Source organism: Sebastes fasciatus, chromosome 18 (assembly GCF_043250625.1).
Source record: "Sebastes fasciatus isolate fSebFas1 chromosome 18, fSebFas1.pri, whole genome shotgun sequence".
Classification (NCBI taxonomy): Eukaryota; Metazoa; Chordata; class Actinopteri; order Perciformes; family Sebastidae; genus Sebastes; species Sebastes fasciatus.
The window spans coordinates 7,281,463-7,300,658 of record NC_133812.1 but is presented as its reverse complement, the minus strand read 5'-3'; the positions used below and the strand labels follow the sequence as shown (position 1 = coordinate 7,300,658).

At 42.7% G+C, this 19,196-nt stretch overlaps 3 protein-coding genes across 3 annotated transcripts; 1 reads left to right on the top strand and 2 right to left on the bottom strand.

The window, feature by feature from the left end:
• Positions 1 to 368: 368 nt before the first annotated feature.
• Positions 369 to 1,970, bottom strand: smim8 (small integral membrane protein 8). Its single transcript, XM_074615704.1, has 2 exons — positions 1,697 to 1,970; positions 369 to 614 (listed from the first exon to the last, which is right to left on the bottom strand). The coding sequence occupies exons 1-2, from the start codon at positions 1,823 to 1,825 to the stop codon at positions 456 to 458; spliced, it is 288 nt and encodes a 95-aa protein (XP_074471805.1). The 5' UTR covers positions 1,826 to 1,970; the 3' UTR covers positions 369 to 455.
• A 154-nt stretch (positions 1,971 to 2,124) lies between these two features.
• On the top strand, positions 2,125 to 8,758 carry rad51 (RAD51 recombinase). The gene is made up of 10 exons (XM_074615703.1): positions 2,125 to 2,165; positions 3,468 to 3,653; positions 4,147 to 4,284; positions 5,669 to 5,786; positions 5,959 to 6,050; positions 6,321 to 6,415; positions 6,693 to 6,806; positions 7,170 to 7,299; positions 7,476 to 7,597; positions 7,779 to 8,758. The coding sequence occupies exons 2-10, from the start codon at positions 3,570 to 3,572 to the stop codon at positions 7,900 to 7,902; spliced, it is 1,017 nt and encodes a 338-aa protein (XP_074471804.1). The 5' UTR covers positions 2,125 to 2,165; positions 3,468 to 3,569; the 3' UTR covers positions 7,903 to 8,758.
• Positions 8,759 to 9,092: 334 nt separating this feature from the next.
• rmdn3 (regulator of microtubule dynamics 3) lies at positions 9,093 to 19,082 on the bottom strand. Its single transcript, XM_074615700.1, has 12 exons — positions 18,481 to 19,082; positions 16,626 to 16,815; positions 15,834 to 15,977; positions 14,825 to 15,197; positions 14,049 to 14,151; positions 12,911 to 12,971; positions 12,715 to 12,790; positions 12,554 to 12,631; positions 12,252 to 12,350; positions 11,000 to 11,053; positions 10,709 to 10,789; positions 9,093 to 10,489 (listed from the first exon to the last, which is right to left on the bottom strand). The coding sequence occupies exons 1-12, from the start codon at positions 18,698 to 18,700 to the stop codon at positions 10,427 to 10,429; spliced, it is 1,542 nt and encodes a 513-aa protein (XP_074471801.1). The 5' UTR covers positions 18,701 to 19,082; the 3' UTR covers positions 9,093 to 10,426.
• Between the last annotated feature and the right edge of the window lie 114 nt (positions 19,083 to 19,196).

Here is a 19,196-nt window from a genome sequence, read left to right as displayed (position 1 = left end):
CGGACCTCTACCTCTCAGGTTGAAGTTGGTTGGAGGTGCTGGGAACTATGTGATAATGATCTTTTTTATTATTATTATCCAATTCAGTATTATGAATTAAAATGCCCATCTCAAGTTCCCAGAGCTCAACGTAACATCTTCAAAGGCCTCGTTTAGTCTGACCAACAGCGTGTTCATCACAGTGAACATCATGTCTGCTTTTAATTTGCACAGTGTATCTTATTGTCTTATTGTATTTATTATTTAAAATATTTTAATTAATATTATTTAAATGTTAATATATTTAAATATTATTTATTGTACTTATTTATTGTTGTATTTACAGAATGGAGACGTTTAATGGAAGCATTTAGAGAAAAGAACAGGTGTCCTTATTTCAATCAGGCTTTAATTCACTCACCCTTACAGTACATACACACACACACACACACAGTGTTATAGAACATGTTGTGCCATCAGTCCCATTTGGAAGTCTTCCTCCTCATGTATTTCTCTCCTTCGCTGTCGATCGCCTCGTATAGCTCCTGGTCGTTTTCCTTCATGGCGTGCATATAGCCCAGGTAGCCCACACACAAGGTGATGGTCACCAGTCCAAATACCATCACTGGTTTATTCTGCAAAACAACACACAGCTTTATGTTACACTGAAGGGTTTGGAGGAGATTTATCTGATGAACTGTCTCATACGACGGAGTATTAGGGCCACATTGAGGGAAAAAAATAAATGAGATTTCGAGAATAAAGTTATAATATGAGAATAAAGTCAGAAGTTTACGAGAAAAAGAATATAGTAATATTATGACTTTATTCTCGAAATCTCAGATTTTTCTTTTCCTCAATGTGGCCTTAATACTCCGTCGTAGATTGAAAGCCCCGGAAACAGCAACTTGACCGTAAGATTATTTTGTCAAACTACTATTTTCAAGGTAAAGAATGAACTTTAACGCACAGACAATAGGGCCATTTCACAGGCTTTTACCTTTCCAGACAATAACGATTAATCCACGTCTATATGGTGTATTGCTGTAGTCCAACCTGAACCAGATTAAAGGTCCCATATTGTAAAAAGTGAGATTTTCATATATTTTATATTATAAAGCAGGTTTAAGTGCTATATAAATACTGTTAAACTATCAAAACGCTCAATAAGCGGAGAAATACACACAGCCCGTATTCAGAAATTGTGCGTTTGAAACAAGCCGTTAGGATTTCTGTCCATTTGTGATGTCACAAATATACAATAGTTAGACCATTACCATGGTTTTAAACATAAAAATTCTAAATGTGTCCCAGTTTATTTCCTGTTGCAGTGTATGTAAATAACATCAGCTGACAGGAAGTAAACATGGACACAAGCTGTTGCCTAGCAATGCAATTCCATTGAAATGCACTAAAACAGAGCGTTTCAGACAGAGGGTGAATACAGGTATATTCAGACAGACAGAATGAGGAAAATAAAGTTTTTTTTTTAACATTACAGCATGTAAACATGTTCTAGTAGAAACACAAAATACAAGTATGACCCTGAAAATGAGCACGATATGGGACCTTTAATGTTCCACTGCTGTTAGCTGTGTGTCTGCAGGTCTTTAAATGATCTACACACTGTAGATGACTATTGCTCATTTTCACGTTTCAACCTCATTAATTATCTCAATGAACAGCAACCTGTTCTGTGTCTGTCTGAGAGTCTTACAGGTTTGATGAAGAGTTCAGGGTTGAATGCTCTGAACAGCGTGGTGGTCTGAGCTCCTCTCAGCCCGGGGATCCGGTAACCTTTCTCCCCGGTACTCTCCGTCCCTTTACCGACCTCCTTGTCCGACATGTCCGGTAATAAACAGGTCAAAACCTATGAACGACCGCTCTTTGGAGGAATGAACATCGCAGACGAACAGTGACCTATGCTGTCTCCTTAAAACACAGCCATGTTTCAGAGTCAAAGACAGCTGCGATGAGTCTGAAGAGGAAGAGGAGACTGAAGACTTGAGAGGTCACAGTGCCCCCGGTGGTTACAACCGGAAAAGAACAAGTGGGCGTTTCCGTAACCCACAAGCCACGACGTCCTCACGTACAAACGTCATTACGTTATATCAGTACGTCGGCGCGCGGGAGCTTTGACTATCAAACAGTGGAGTTTGAGGGAAACAGTCGTCAGGCAGCAGCAGGTAGGTTCATCATGAGGCTTTACCACACGGAATAAAGTTATAAAACATAAGTTAATATTGAACTTGTCAGTTCGCCGTGACGCTGTCTTCTATCGTGAAGCATTGTCGGCTGGCTTGGAGGGGTTCTGTTGTTGAAATGCAGCGAACTGATGCTAAAACTGCGCTAATGCTAACAAGCTAACAGCTTGCTAACGTTGTGTATAATGATGTACAGTCTGCTGCCGTTAGTCTGTTTACTCAGCAGGGTGTTTACATGATGCCTGATGTTGGAAAGTCGGACGAAATCAATACCACGATTACTTTAAAATGTCACTGATATTATTTCTAATTTGATGATGATTTAATACAGTGTAGTATTGTCATACAGTACTTCATGTTTCGTTAGAGGAAGAGGTAAAAAACATACAAATAAAGGAAGTCACCACTCACTGCATTCAGGTAGAACAGTTTCAATCCAATAAATACTTTATTGCATACTTTTGAATTATTCAAAAAATGTTTTTAAGTAATAAAGCATTTAATTGATTAATAACTAATTGTACAATAAAAATAGGCATTAATAAATCTGTTTACAAATGTATTTATCAATCTATGAATAAATGGACTAAATTACAAAGGAATTCATTAATGTATTTTATATTGTGCAATAAATTGTATTTTAAATACTCAAGGTCCAGATAAAAAAAACAAGACATTACATATAATACTGTACATTATAATACAAGAAGCACAATAAAAAGTCATGATTAAAAGAGATTAAAAATATATATATTAATGCCTTACATATAAAGAACTATACCAATGCCTCCACAGCTGTGATTGGTACGTGTAGTGTTAAATCTGATCTGATCTAGACAACTGCAAGACTATTTCATTCTCAGTCATTCAGCCGGCATATCAATTTGTACATGAGATTTCTTAAGACAGTTTGAAAAGTATTTATGCCTGCAGACACAAACATTTCACTTGCACTGCAACATTTCGGTCTTTTTAGTTAATATTCTCATTGCATCATTATATGTGACTTGAAGTCTCTGTAAGCTCATTTTTTGTTATAGTTTGACCACAAATGGGCTGTATACAGTGGTGTACAATATGCTCTGAACAGAGACTTCTTCACTCTATCTGAACACATACTAAACGTCTGTGACAGAATGTTTGCTTGTCCGTACATCTTGCGGCATTGCCTATAATTATCATCATCTGTCATGTCTTCGGGAATGAAATGTCCAAGATATTTTACCTTATTACAGTTAAACTTTAGAAAAGTATTTCCCTCAACTGCTACCTTTTATCTTTAAGACCAGGGAAGCAAAGTCACGGATTTCTGACAACCAGACCAGATACTCAGCCAGGCCATCGGCTCCCTCTCTGTTGACCAGCTTAGTTTTTCACACTCCCACCATGGCTATGAGGAGCGAGGCGAGGGTGGAGACAGAGGTAGAGGAGGAAGAAAGCTTCGGACCACAGCCTCTGAGCAGAATGGAGGTATGTATCCTGAGTTACAGAACATACTCGGTTATACTGCACTTAGTACAAATGTAATCTCCCATTTTCTGTCTGAGTGGGGGTGTTTGGGGGGAGCTAGTTGCCTGTTGTTGAAGTGGGCTGGGTTAACGTCTTCACACTTTATATGTAATGCAACTTTATAGTTATGACATGCACCTCATTGTGTAAATGTGTGCAATTGTACACATCATCTTCCTGTCTAAATAAGCGCCTGTGTCACTTTTACCTAAGAGTTACAACGACACTCTGACAAGGTTGGACTTTTTATAATCCATTACTGGTGTTGTGCACTCTGTGAGAGAACAGACAATACTCTTCCTTGACTTCTTTATTTCAACCCACCCACTGTCGTTCTGCAGCCATGTCACTGCTGCCTCTCCTGAACCAGATGCCAAATATCATGTGAGCATTACACTCTCTCCCAGTGAATTCATGCGGGGCTTTTCTCTTGTGTCAATGTCTCTGTGTGCAGCAATGTGGAGTCAGTGCCAGTGACATCAAAAAGCTGGGGGAGGCAGGTTTCCACACCATCGAGGCGGTGGCCTACACACCCAAGAAGGAGCTGCTCAACATCAAAGGCATCAGTGAGGCCAAAGCTGACAAAATCCTAGTAAGAAACAAAGGCTGGACTGTCCTGATACAATTCTTGTGAGGAGGAAAATGAACTTGGTGATATTTGATATCGGTAGTGTTCTTATTTTAGACACACATATGTGTGTTTACACGGTTCGTGTAATCAATGAAGGCTAATGCCACACCATCATTTTAACACCCCCCCAATTATTTTTGCTGTGCTTTACACCAAATGTTTCTCTTTTCCTCCGCTCACTTCTTTTGGTTAGATGATGAGGAAAGTCCCTATGTGAATTTGGGTTGTCACACTAGCTACATTGAAATGCCACAACCGCTGCTGTGTCTCTGGAACACAAGTTCAGCAAGAAATATACAGATATTAAAACTTATAGATAATAGCTTTCCACTTGCACTCACATATTCCATATAAACATTTTTATTGCAAAGCAATTTGACTGTTTGGAGTTTGTGAAACTCAGAGTCTGAATGACATTAGTCTGTGGAACAGTTCTTCAGGCCTGGAAGTTAGAATTTCAAAGTGTCTTTACTACATCAAGTAGTCCGAAGCTACAACACGAGCAGGGCAGGATGATTTGACCTTAATGAAACACAGAGAGTGTATCTGAAGCTAGTTTCACTTCTTATTGGAACCTGATTGATACTGGAGTTTGTAGTCTGATACTGATATCAATATACATATGATATATCAGCAGATATCAGTCATAAAAGATAAAAGAAAAAAAACATTTGTGGTAAGGAAGTCTTTAATTTGCTTCTGAAAGGATTTCGACCAACACCCAGTGTGGTGTATCGATTGATACTGAATACCAATCTGATACCAGTGTTGAAGTGGCAAGGATCATTATTTTATATGCAAGGCAACATCAGGCTTGACTGAAAAACAAAAAATCTGTCAAACTCTTTGGCATGATTCTTCTGGAGGTGCTTGATTAAGTTGGCTGTGTTATATTTTGCAGTGCTACTGCCCCCACCCCTCTAACCACTGACTTGCAGACATTGCAAGTAGCCGTAGAACTTGTTGGTGTAGGAAGCGTGAAATACCTCCAAACAGCTGACATGTTTGTTGTTAGCTCCGTCAACTATGCGGTCCACCGTCGTGCATGATGTAGTACGCACATGTGTAATCAAATGTAAACAAACGTAGAATTGAATTGAATAGATTGGCCCCATTGTCACCAATACCCGATCCAGTTATTTGAGTCAGTATTACCCTGAAATCGGTATTGAGTCGGTGCATCCCTGGATTCAGTGTTCTCTGATAGATACTCTGTTTCTAAATTACCTCAAACATATATATTTTAAGTATTTCTGTGCTGAATTTCGACTAGACCAGTTTATCTAAAAAATAAATAAAGTAAAATGTACTGTATTCAGTCATTTTATTTTTCCTTCCTTCTCAGACTGAAGCTGCAAAACTTGTGCCCATGGGTTTCACCACCGCTACTGAGTTCCACCAGAGGAGAGCAGAGATCATCCAGATCTCTACAGGTTCCAAGGAGCTCGATAAACTCTTGCAAGGTCCGTACATCTTGTGTATATGATGCAGAAATTCACCCTGATTGTCAGTGGTTAGTTATGTGGGACATCCACCACACACTGAAGCACTCTACGGTCATGATGTGAACTCAATAATTACAGATGGGAGGAACAATAAAGTTGTTTGATTTTTGACTTGTTGTTTCTCCTGCAGGTGGGATCGAGACAGGCTCCATCACAGAGATGTTCGGAGAGTTTCGGACGGGGAAGACCCAGCTGTGCCACACACTCGCTGTCACCTGTCAGGTAGAGTCCAGACTGACTGCAGAGAGAGAGAGAGACCGCCTCAGTGGTGTGTGTGATAGAATATGAGCCGCTGGATGTTGTTTGTGGTTTAGACAGTTTTAGTTTTTAAGCAAATAACAATGTGGAAGAATGCACTTGAGGAGACTGATAATATTCAGGATACAGACTAATGTGACCTACTTGTATTGGTTCTGGTTATTAGTGAGTGCTGTAGGTTCTAAATGACTTGCTACTTCACTCAGTAGATTGCACTGTTCTTTCTGTCCACAGCTGCCCATTGATCAGGGGGGCGGAGAAGGTAAAGCCATGTACATCGACACAGAGGGAACCTTCAGACCAGAGAGACTCCTCGCTGTAGCTGAGAGGTGAGTCAGCACATTTCCTCTCCACTTTTGACATTTTTTTCTTCAGCTCTGAAACATCAACAGCTCCAATAGTTGTTTGTAGCCCATCCCTGTGTTTTTGTTGTTCTGTGAAGGGAAAAGGCTGGAAATCTCAAAAGTTTAGAAAGTTGGGATGGAAGCCATATTACAATTTGGGACATGTATTTTCATCAGTGTTGGCGATTTCCTATATTGCCATCCTGGATGTGTGTTTCAGAAGTGGACAATAGAAAGAACACTTGATTCTCTCTGCTAACAGGTATGGGCTAGTAGGAAGTGACGTTCTGGACAACGTGGCCTACGCCCGAGCCTTCAACACAGACCATCAGACCCAGCTGCTCTACCAAGCCTCCGCCATGATGGCTGAGTCCAGGTCAGTTTGTGCCTAAAGAGTATTAACTTGTGCTTGACATGCTGTTGTGTGTAAAGATGTACAAATGGATATAAACGGTACATGTAGGGCTGGGCGATATGGCTTATAAATAATATCTTGATTTCTTTTTGGCTATGAAGCATTAACAATAATAGTCGGAAGTCTAGAAAAGCGATATATAAATGCAAGTCCATTTACGATTTACTTTTCCATGTATCAGCGTCTTGATTGTGTCCGATTACAGCAGTTGTTGGTAATAACGTTTCAGTGTGGATAGGCAGGATAATTGTCCAGACTGTGTGTCCCTGCAGCTAACACACACACCCACACACACACTCACAACACTCTGTCCCTGTGTGTCAGGTATGCTCTGCTGATAGTGGACAGCGCCACAGCTCTGTACAGAACAGACTACTCGGGCAGAGGTGAGCTGTCGGCCCGACAGGGACACCTGGGTCGCTTCCTCCGCATGCTGCTCAGGCTGGCAGACGAGGTAGGCAGCTGGTATCCCACATACTGTGAAGACCCTTTCAGATTTCACTTTCCTTCTAGTTTAGTCACATTTCGCTGTCAAACTGAATCTACACGGTCCAGATTATGTGGTGCATTTTAACCTCCGAGGTGTCTAACATGGATATTTTTGTCCGCTTCAATCCCATGTCACAACAGTTTGGCGTTGCCGTGGTGATATCCAACCAGGTGGTAGCACAGGTGGATGGGGCAGCCATGTTTTCTGCAGATCCCAAGAAACCAATCGGAGGCAACATTATGGCTCACGCCTCCACCACACGGTGAGTGATGCAATGTGTTTGTATGCATCCTTACAGCATGGGTTGGATACTTTCAATGTGTCTTTTAATAATAGAGCTTTATTAGCAGGGAAGAGGAGAGTGGCTGCAGCTGGATGACACCGTGGTTTCATTAATCTACGTTGACACTACTACAGTATTTAAAGTGGTCTCGTCTTTGCAGTCTGTACCTGAGGAAAGGCAGAGGAGAGACGAGGATCTGTAAAATCTACGACTCGCCCTGCCTGCCGGAGTCTGAAGCCATGTTTGCCATTAACGCCGATGGAGTGGGCGATGCCAAGGACTGAGCTGGCGGAGAGGCGGGAAGCAGCGGGGCTGGTGGCGGTGGCGAATGTTACTGTCACACCTGCCGACTCATTCTCGGACTGGAGTGTTGTGTTTGCAGTCTTCATACCCATACTACCGCCTTCACAGAGAGCCCTCAGACTGATGGGGAATCAGGAGACAGAAGGTTGTATGATTTGGTTTGATGCTGATCGAGGGCCGAGCGGATAAGACGGTCCAGGTTGCAGATCAGTGGTGCAACAGCAAGATGGAACGTTTACTTTTTCTTTACACACTGAAGCGCATTTCACTCAACGAGGGGAGAAAAAAAATGTTTTTCCTGCAATTATGACACAGTATCTCATCATTACAAGATCTGTCATGCTATTATGAGATACTAGTTAGTATCCCCATGATTACACAATCTCAATAATGAGGTCTTTATCGTGTAATTACAATAACTATTGTCTCATAATTACAAAAAAATGACACCCTAACATGACCGGGATCTCTACTGACGAGATACTAAGTCATAATTAGAAATAAGGTCTTCAATCTTTTATTTCTTTGTTGAATGAGGTGCGCCTCTGTAGTTTCATCTCAGGAGAGGTCAAAAGAATAATTTTGTAAAAACTATATGAAATAGTTTGAGATCTTTTTTTTTTTTCTGGTAACTTTGTCTACGTGGCGTTTCTGTTGACTTCTGTCCTTTTGTTGGATGTCTGACTGTTGAAATATTATTTCGCAGCGAAAGCTATAGTTTTGTAATTTCTCTTGCCAGCTACACCACTACTGGTATGTCCCTTCTCTGTTTGTCTTTACCAGAACCTTCTGTATATAAGCTTATAAATGGCTAAATTAAATAACTTTTACCATTAACTTGACTTGTTCATTGTTGGTCTTATGGATGATTACACACTTAGGACGGGTAGGGTCTGGTTATTAAAAGTATGATATGCAAGAATTAACAAAAAACAATGTATAGACTGATACTAAAATAATCAGTCTTAATCATCACTATACCCCACCAGCAGTGTGTGGTGGCGGCGTCTGTTTCTGCAGAGACCCTGCAGCCCTCGGCCTGGATTCTCTTCGTTCTTCTTATTTTGCTTTACTCAAAATAGTTTCTGGGCGGTGTGTTTACAACCAGCAACTGACAACGGTTCCATATTCTACCTTTTAAACATATGCAACTACAAGTTTACAAGACAAGTACAAAAAAAAAGAATTTTATTCAGTGTTATCCATCTGTCATTTAAGTGCATATTAACTTTTCATTGCGGAATCAGAATAGTTATTTCACAGCAGCGACTGCGAAAGAATAAATTAAAAATAGAAAACAAAGTGATGTTAGATCACAAAGTAAATAAGCTGCTTCAATTTCACTTCAGAAAAATAACAGGAATGTAAAACCACTCAAGTTCAAAGGCAGCAAAATACACTCACAGAATAAGGTACAAAAATATTCGGTTACTTTTCAGTCAATATTCAAACAGGAGACTCCATGCACTTTGTCATTTTACATGTTGTCCGTTACAGTTGTTTTACGCCAAATTCACACCGGAGCAGCGGCGAACAGTGGCCGGCTGCCATGCAACATCTATGAAAAACTGCGGCGAAGCGTGGCCAAACTAAAATTGGGAGAAGTTTAACCTAATTATTGCGGCGAGCCACACTTCACCGCTGCCTGGTGTGAATTCAGCATTCTACTACATCATCTATTCATTAAGTGATTTGAAGTTGGAGAAAAAAAACTTGAAAAAAATAATGTTCTGATCAAAATACTACAGTGTTATTTACTACATTTATCTCCACAACAAACACATCTGTTAAAGAACAGCTGGGATGGACCCAGCGGAACAATATTAGAATAATAACTTATAATCCATGAAGACAAAAGTTCAAAAGTTCTAGTGACTCCCAAAGTGCCTCTCTCTCCCTTTTAAAGCTCTTAAAACATCCCTGATCAAACTGGAAGCTCTGTTTCCAGATCATATTTCATCACATTTATCAGTCAATGTCAGAAAACGTGCAGTGTTGTGGTAAATTTAGATTATTCTAGATATCTTTTTTTCAAACGTGACCCTGTGTAAGCAGGTTTCGGTCCCATTAGTCCCCGTGTTGGAACCCACTGCAAAAAAAAAAATACCTTCCCATAAAAAAAAAAAAAACATCTGCCTGACTGGATGGATTCTACTTGAGGGAAGTGACAAAATATGCTGCTGTTTTTTTTGTTGTGATCCTTTAAGTACACCTGTTGAATTAAGAATATGGTGCTAAAACCAAAACATACTTGTCACTGATTATCAGTTAAAAAAAGCCAAACAAATAGAAAACATTAGACACCATAAACATTACGATATATATCACTTATAGTGACTCAATTAAGCCATATTAAAGAAAAATAAATATACATCAATAAACTCCATATCATTTCACAGTGAGTATGATAAAGGTATCCACCAATGAAGGGGAAAGAAAAAGTGTGTCGCTCATCTGATTGGATTGCCGCGGATCGGCGCCATCTGCTGGATCTCAGGAGAACTTCTATTTTGTCAGATTTTTGTCAGTTAAGACTCGAAGCTGAGCCTCCAGTTTAGACGTGTCATCCTTGGGAATAAAGAAAAGAAAACAATAAAAATAATGCACATAATTGCGTTACATGCACTTAGTCTCGAGTTTAAATTCTGACACATCTGAGAAATTCAAAGTTTTTGTTTGCTTTTCATTGTAATCTGCAGCACTGAGCTATGCACACAACTCTCAATGCTATAAACAGAAATATTGAAATCTATTTTTTGGTGAATGTCATGTGAAGTGTGCTCTTACATCATTGGAGTTTGTGGGCATCTTCAGAGCCAGCTCAGTCCAGTTGGTGGCCTCGGAGATGTTTCCCAGCTGCTTGTGACACTAACAGTCAAACAACATGATGATTAGTCTTCTAGTCCTCAATCACAACCATAGACTGAGGCTGCGGTCGAAAAGTCAAAAAAATGATATTCTAACTTCTTCTCCTAACCACAACCTGCAGTTGTGCTACGAGCCACATTGAAAAGTCATTCTTTGGTATCATCGACAGTATTAAAAGACCCTGTGGGATCAGTGGATCTGGTCGTTTACCTGTGCGATGTAAAGTCTCACCATCTTGGAGAAAGCTGGACTGAGTTCCTCTGCCTGGAATACAGGACACAAGACAAACATTTCATTTATTAAGCATTCACTTTTTACAATCACAAGGTAATGAATAGAAAATGAAAAGCCCACTAAAGGTGAAGACCCCTCCTTGTTTTTCTCACAGCATTGTGAGTAAGAGGCTCCAAGGTTACTGAGTGTTTTAAGACTGCATTACATCATCCCCACTCTCTCACTGTGTTTACTGTGTAAATGTCTATACAGGAGAAGGTCATTATGGCAGTTTCTGGGATCCCACTTTGTATGTCCCTCACAGACACAAACATAAACGAAGGGCTGTTTGGCACAAAGGTCCTGTTCAGACCTGGTATTAACATGCGTCCTCAGTGATCGGATCACAAGTGGACAGCTTTAAGCTGATCTCATTTCCCCGCTCTATATGCAAATAAATACCCAGTAAACACACGGCTAATACAGCAGACGTTGTGATGTAATATTACAGGAATGTCAGTCGTAATATCGTGAATTTGGGTACATTTTATTAAGAGTGCAAAGCTCCAGAGAGCCGGGGAGGAGAGAGAGAGCGAGCAGGCGGGTGAGTGTCATCTCCGTGCAAAGCAGCGGAACAAAAAGACCGACACATCTCCGACAGTATGATAATAATGCACTTTGCGTGCCTAGTCTGATAGTCTGTAGATATGTAGCCTATAGATAAGATATATTTTAATAAAACACAGTTGCACTGACAGGATACAGTAGAGCACAGAGGCTGTTTCCATGCTGACAAGCACCCGTGTCTGCCTGTTTATTCACCTGAGGAGCACAGAGATTCCCGCGTCAGATGAGTAGGCGGTCCTTAATGTAGCTCAGGACACATTCACTACACACTGCTAAAAGAATGTGGCCCGGACCACCTCTGAATGTGGTCTGAAACATCAGATCTCAATGCGTCTAGAGTGCGTTCACACCTGTACTTAGAGCTGTCCACTTGTGATCCGATCTCTGAGGACACATGTTAATACTATAGGTCTGAACAGGGCCTCAGTCACATACATTGTTGGAGAAAGCCGTAGGTTGCTTATTAACACAACGTTTGCTCAACACTCGCACAGCAATAAACATAAAGTGGTGGAGACCATTTGTTTGCCTCCAGTGGGTGTTCACCACAGAGCCCACAGGATGGATGGACTACATGTGGAGTAGATGTTTAACATGCTCGTCATCTACAGCACTCTGGTACCTTGAGGAAGTTCTCAAGCGCGTCGTGCAGTGTGGAGGTGGGGGGGCTCTGGTAGAGGGCAGCGGCCGCCTTCTTCTCCAACCAGTCCAGAGTGGCTACCTGCAGAGACACAGACACACGGCTGTCATGTCTTGGATGAAGTAGCGACATCATCATAACGTCGACTGTCATAAAAATAACTTCTATCATTATATGCTCATGGTTACCGACTGCAGCTTTAAGTTCACAGCGTTGATTTATGGATGGTTGGGTCATAAAGTCAGAGTTAACAATAAGAGCAGAATACAGCCCCCTTCTCTCACCTCATAGCACCACCTGCCAAGCAGGTAGAAACACATGGGGTCATCATCTCTGAGGGAGATCGCTCGGTCCAGATGCTCCTGAGTGGAGAAAACAAAAAAAAGATGAAAGTAAAACCCCAAACTGTACTTGAAACAAAACATCAGCTGAATATAGTGTTTACCTTTAATATCTGGCTGCTCTTCAGTTTGCTATGCATGCCCTCATGCTCGCAGTTCAGTCCCGTAAGCACAGCAAACCTGGAGCCAAAGAGAAGGCATAACTGTGACATCAAAATACAATCGAAAAGGTCACCGGTGGCATCGATATCTATGTAGAGTTGAAAACCCAGAATATTAGGTATAAGTTCACCATCTTACCATTTGTGACACTCGGCATTCAGGCCGTTCTTCTTCAGGGCCAACTCTGCCTCATCTCGACCTGCAAGACCAGCTCACAGCTCAGTGACAAACATTACAACAGGCTTCAAGGTAGAAACAGTCATATTTGACCAACATATGGGTGTTCATGACTGAGGCAGTAGCTGTGTAAGCAGAAACTGTCTTTTTTCCACCACCTGAGTGGATATTGGAATTTGAAAGGTGGAGGATCTTGAGACGGAAATACTTAGAAAGTGATATGGATACTTTATCTTTTAACTTTAGGTAGATATGTTAAAGGGCCAGTGTGTAACATTTGGCGGCATCTATTGGGAGGGTTGCAGATTGTAACCAACTTAAACTTCTCCCGTGTGCCAGGCGTGTAGGAGAACTACGGTGGCCGACATGAAAACGTGAATACCTCTATCTAGAGCTAGTGTTTCGGTTTGTCCCTTCTGGGCTACTGTAGAAACATGGTTGCTGGCTCCGTGGAGAGGACCTGTTCCATATGTAGATATAAACAGCTCATTTTAAGGTTACGAAAACACAATGATTCCTAGTTTTCAGGTGATTATACACTAAAGAAAGCATACTTATTAATATTATATTCCATTTCTGACAATAGATCTCCCAAAACGCTGCACACTGGTCCTTTAAGCTTTGTTTATACTCACAGAGACACCGTAGCACGGGGCCTCCGTAGATGGCGCGCGCGCTACAAGCATGCACGGAGGTGTTTATGCTCAGCGTGTTGTTCGTTGCGATATGCTCTGAAACGCCAGGTAGCGTACAAACAAAATATTCGGTGGATGTGCGGCGATTTTCGAGTAATAATCGACTAATTCCAAGTGATTTTCAAATAGTATTTTTGTTTGGAATGCACATCCCTAGCGCTAACATGCACTAAAAGCACGGGCGTCTGGCCGGTCCGGCGACATCAACAAAGCAAGGAGAAGCTCAGATTGCAACACACACACAGAGGGAGAGAGACTTCGTTCTCTGCTCAGGTAGACATTACTCCTCTATCATATATCTTTACCCAGCTAATAGTTGTTTGCTGCTATATTAATGCTCTGGATATCACATTTAATATAATATAATAATCATATCTCTGTGTGTGTGTGTGTGTGTCCATTACCTTGTTGTGCGTAGATCTTCTTCTGTTGTTTGTCCTCAGTGGACTCGTACATATCACTGTAAGCCCGAGCCAGTCGCCATAGAAACTCCCTGCTGTCTCCGTACTGAGGACACCGAATCAGAAGAACACCAGTCAGTGTCTTTGTTACCAGCAGCTGTTTGGGATCTTCATTTTATCATAAGGCTTTCTTATGATCAGTACTTTCATATGCATGTGTGTGTATGACATGTATACAAGTACTGTATATAGGATTTCTCAAGTATACACCCCGAGTCAATACTTGGTAGGAGCACCTTTGGCAGCAACCACAGCTACCAGTCTTTTTGGGTAGCTCTGCACAAGGTGGACACACCTGGATTTGGAGAGCTTGTCCCAGAACTGTTGGAGCTGGGAGAGCTTTGTTGCTGAAGCGGCGTCGGTTGTCATGTACTATGACACGCTACACGAGATAAAACGATCGATTGTCTCACGCGACACTCATTCATCGTTACCGATCCGAGTCGACACCCTACGGCGGCCGTGTCGGGCTATAATCGGGCTGATATCAACATAACTCGTTCCATGGAAGTATGTTTGTTGCCCAGTGTCAATAAAAATATAATTATAAAAAAAATAAATGTTAAAGGGGGTGTATTCATTTCCTATCCACTGTATACGTGTATTTGTCATCTTTATGTGCTATATAAAATGCTCTTTATTTTATAATTATCATTGTTATTATCAATAGCTTCAGCACTAGTTTACCGTCTGGTGACCAGTGAGTCAGAGTCCCTTACCTCTGCTCTGTTGTCCAGCAGCAGGCGAAAGCCCTCTCCCTTTAAACTGGCGTCTCCTGTGTGGAGGATGTCACTCTGAGCCAGGAGGAGAGCCAGCTCCCCACTGGGAACTTCAGTCACCAGCTGCAGCCTCCCTCCACCTTCTCCATCTTCTCCATCTTCTTCCTCCTCATCCTCCTGATCCTCATCCTCCTCCTCCAGCAGGCTTCTCTCCTCCACTTCTCCTTCCTGGGAGTCTTCCTGGCGGAGGGTGAGGACGGTGGCACAGCTCCTGTCCTCCTCTTCCTCAGACTCCTGCTCAGCCTCCCGCTCACCCTCCTCTTTGTCCGTGTCACGATCGGTGTAGTCGGACTCCGCGTAGGCCGTCGAGTACCTGGGACATGCACGCTATTATTTGATGATTTAAATGATTCATTTCACATCATTTATGATTACGTCTGGTTTCAGTTTTCTATACCTTTAAAGAGTCAGTTCACCTCAATAACCAAAAAACAAGTCAAGTTTAAACTACTGGCACCAGTCAGGTACTTAGAATTGGCCACTCTTGGCACTATTTAACAGTCTGTAATGGCCTTAGAGATTAACAGGAATTAAGCTAATGAAGCTTGTTAAGGAGCCTTTTAAAAAAACTGTTCTCAAGTGTGACTAAACATTTACATGCCCTGTACTCCTCCCCGAGTGATATCACAACCTTAAAACATACAGCTATTTTTAAATGAAGAGAACTATTGATTGTTTTTACGGAAAGAAAAATGCTGCGGTGTCGTTGCACCTGTCCCCGGCCCTGAACGGCCCAGCCCAGACAGCTAGGGACTCAGTTGTCTGTTTTGCTCAAACACTACAGCTGGCAATAAATGACGATTTATCCTGTTTGTGCATCAGATTATCGTTGCGGTTGGGCAGCTTGTTAAGCGCTAAAACCACAGCACTAATCCTGTCAAAGATTAAAAAAAAAATCAAAATTAGCATCCCTAGTGCTGCTTTGTAACAACACCAACCCATGACATACCCTCCTTCGCTGGTCTCTTCATACGTGCTGGCCATGCCCTGGCTGGCGGTGAAGTAGATGGAGCTGGAGCCGGTGGAGTCAGTGCGCTCCCTGTGGATGACATGGCGCCGCCGACGTACCCGCTGACTGTCCTCCACTCCCTTTCTGAATGTGGGGAAGGGGGGGAACACACATTCACATCAGTCAAACAAAACCAACAATCCTGCAGCCTGTTGTACCAGCTATGCGTAAGTTCAAATGTAGCTTTGTCTGACCAACACAGTGTGGAAGTTACACTATAAACTAGTGAAGAGTGGTTGCATATTTACGGTAGGGATGCTGATTTAGATTTTTTTTTCTAACCGAGTTACTGTAGCAGCCATGACGCTGCGTGTATTGTCCCAGTAAGTCTCCACCGCATCATTTAGTTTAGCTCCGAGGTTGTCAGCAGTGTGTCTGCCTGGCGTAACAATACTCTGTCAGCGCGGTGTAACGTTAGCGAGTGTCCGACAGACAATGTGTGTGACGGCAGTGAGTGTGGGGGTGTTGGTGTCTAGCAGTGTGTCTACAGTTTATGTGTTGGTGAATAAAATACTACAACTCTGAGATTTGCTCAGCTTTGTAGCTATTTTTAATATTTCTTTTAACCGTTTAACTGATAGCGTTAATCGATTTGAATTCTTTAACAGTGTTTGTCCACACAATATGATTCAATTACGATGGCCCTGCCTGGCTGGCTATTATTTGGTATCATAATGAAAAAGGCTCAGTAGGGCAGAGAGGCTATACATTTCAGTCACCACTGTGACTCACTTGACATCCTGGATGATCTGCACAGCGATGTCCTGCAGGCCGCCTCTCAGCTCGGCCACTTCCGAGCGCAGTGATGACACGCAGGTCAGCACCTGGTCCAGCTGGTTCCTCAGCTCCAGCTGCTGCTCCGGGGACAGGCCCTGCACCGCTGCCTCCACCGCTGCCAGAGCCTGCTGCTGGGCCTCCGCTTCTGGAAGAGGAGACAGAAGACAGGACATGTCAGATTTGGGTCTGGACAATTTAGTTTAAGTGTACCCTGATCTACAACCTTTCTCCCACCCTCCAAACATAAACATGAACATCCATCCGTCCGTCCGTCTATTTACCTCTGCTTATCCAGGTTGCGGTGGCAGCAGGCTAAGAAAGGCAGCCCAGATGTCCTTCCCCCTACCTACTTACCTCCTCCAGCTCCCGAGAGATCCCGAGGTGTCCCCAGGCCAGATGGGATATATAAGCCAGTATAACTTGGGTCTGTCCCTGGTTTCCACCTAATGAGATGCCTAAACCACCTCGACTGGCTCCTTTCAATGCTCCTGTCTGAGCTCCTCATCTATAGCCTCATAGAACTGCAACTTTAACATGGTGGTGGAGTACGGAGTGGGGGATGGAGGTTGTCCTGGGAGCTGTATTGTAGGGGGACAATAGCTCTTGGAAGGAGGATCATCCAAGGCAAACTGGTCCCAGGCTTGGAGTCAAACTAAGAGCCATTCAAACCCCCTAAAGGAGCGGCAACTTTGGCAAAAAGTGACTGGAGCTCGCCGAGCTCACTGGTCGCCGAGCTCACTGGTCAATGCCTAGTGGTCAGACTCAGCCTGAAGGAGTGACATAAGGGCTGCGGCCTTGTGGGCCAACTAACTAACTGCAACTTTCAAGGCTAGGTGTTAAGGTCATATGTGTGGAAGGCAAAGGCATGCTGATCTCAGGCCAATTTCTCTTTAGTCTAATTTAGTCATATTTAACATTTCATAATAAATGTTTAAGGGTTTTCAGTGTTTCTAACTACAGAGATAAGGCACAATGTCAAATGTTGCTATTAACAACAAGCCTCAAACAAACAAAATCATGTGATGGGATGTGAAAATCCCTTTTAATTACCAATGAAATGCATTCTAATAATCTCTAACTCAAAGAGTGAGTGATATTTTCTTTAACTGCAATGCATTTAGGGAAATAATACCTCTAATGTGCCACACTGAATGTGGTACAGATGATCCATCATCATAACTAAAGAGAGATGTTCTTACATCCCTTCTGATCCCAGCCAACATGGTTATGTGGACCCCACATGGGTTATGCTGGGGGGTACCTGGGTACCAAGTGGGTATGGGCCCAAAATGGGCATCTTATCTGGGGCCCACTTGGATCAACTAAGTAGGTCCTAGATGGGTCACTAATGGGAAATTAGTGCATGGGCTCAGAATGGGCAACACAAATGATGCCCACTTGGGTCAACTAAATTGGTCCCACATGGGCTCCCCACCATGTGGGTCCTAGTTGGGTCACTACTGGGAAATTAGTGCATGGGGCCAACATGGAAACTGTGGACAAACCCACTTACAACCCATATTTCAGGCCATGTAGTCCCCATGTAGTTCCCACATTGAACTTAAACCTGGGTGGGTTTTGGTTTATGTTGCCCAGATTGGGCCCATATAACACCCAGTGTACTCCTGCATGAAACCCACAAGGGCAATTGGCATGGAGCCATCATGGAACCCATGGACAATCCTATATAGGACCCATTTTTCAGCCCATTTCTTACCCACATGGGCCCCACATACACATGTTGGCTGGGATATAACCAAGCATCTCTCTTAGTCTCTCTCAGGAGCAGAGCCGAGCAGAGTCAACCCACCCTGATCACCCTGAGCAGCATCCATCGTGTCCGCCAGCAGCAGCAGCACCGCTTCCTCCGCTCCGTCAGACAGCCGTGGAGCTGTCCGGGCCTCCAGCACCACTCTCTGGGCTCTCCTCCTGCTGATCTCCCTGTAGATCATGAAGGCGATCAAGCCGCAGCCGGCTGTAGCTCCGACAGCGAGTCCGATTAACCCGGTCCTCCCGAGCGGCGTGTTCATGTCTCCAAACAACGGTCTTTTATCACGTTTATAACGTCACTAACTTTACGAGTCACCGACCATCACGGACTGTAACGACATCCCTTCAGTCTCTTAGCACGTTAGCCTAACATAATTAGCCTTCCACCGTTAAATGGCTAATAACACAGTGACGGACTTGTAATTAGCTTCACGCAAATGTTACTAATTATTCCTTGAAACCTAGTTTATATATTTAGACGACACGTTTTAAAGTTTGACGGTATAATAAACACGGTCTGTTTACATCACATGAAGGTGAGCTACTGTCGGCTATAGCGGTGATGATGCTGTGAAACTCTAGAACGTAACTACATCACATCAGCAGCAGCGCTGTCAGTGAGGCTAACGGCTAGCGGCGGCTAACGCAGGGGACAGTAACTTCCGGTTCCAAGTTTCAAAATAAAAGGCGTTGACAATTACAAATTAAAACTGGGATCAGGTGTGTATGTTGATCAGGAATATGATGCATTTTTTT

Excerpts from the sequence above, each read along its gene's own strand:
- smim8 (XM_074615704.1), bottom strand. The coding sequence starts at position 1,825 with ATGTCGGACAAGGAGGTCGGTAAAGGGACGGAGAGTACCGGGGAGAAA. Across the intron at positions 615-1,696 it reads CTGAACTCTTCATCAAACCT|AATAAACCAGTGATGGTATT; the intron begins GTAAGACTCTCA and ends GTTGTTTTGCAG.
- rad51 (XM_074615703.1), top strand. The coding sequence starts at position 3,570 with ATGGCTATGAGGAGCGAGGCGAGGGTGGAGACAGAGGTAGAGGAGGAA. Across the intron at positions 3,654-4,146 it reads AGCCTCTGAGCAGAATGGAG|CAATGTGGAGTCAGTGCCAG; the intron begins GTATGTATCCTG and ends CTCTGTGTGCAG. Across the intron at positions 4,285-5,668 it reads CCAAAGCTGACAAAATCCTA|ACTGAAGCTGCAAAACTTGT; the intron begins GTAAGAAACAAA and ends CTTCCTTCTCAG.
- rmdn3 (XM_074615700.1), bottom strand. The coding sequence starts at position 18,700 with ATGAACACGCCGCTCGGGAGGACCGGGTTAATCGGACTCGCTGTCGGA. Across the intron at positions 14,152-14,824 it reads TGCTGGACAACAGAGCAGAG|TACGGAGACAGCAGGGAGTT; the intron begins GTAAGGGACTCT and ends CGGTGTCCTCAG. Across the intron at positions 12,972-14,048 it reads GAAGATCTACGCACAACAAG|GTCGAGATGAGGCAGAGTTG; the intron begins GTAATGGACACA and ends CTGGTCTTGCAG.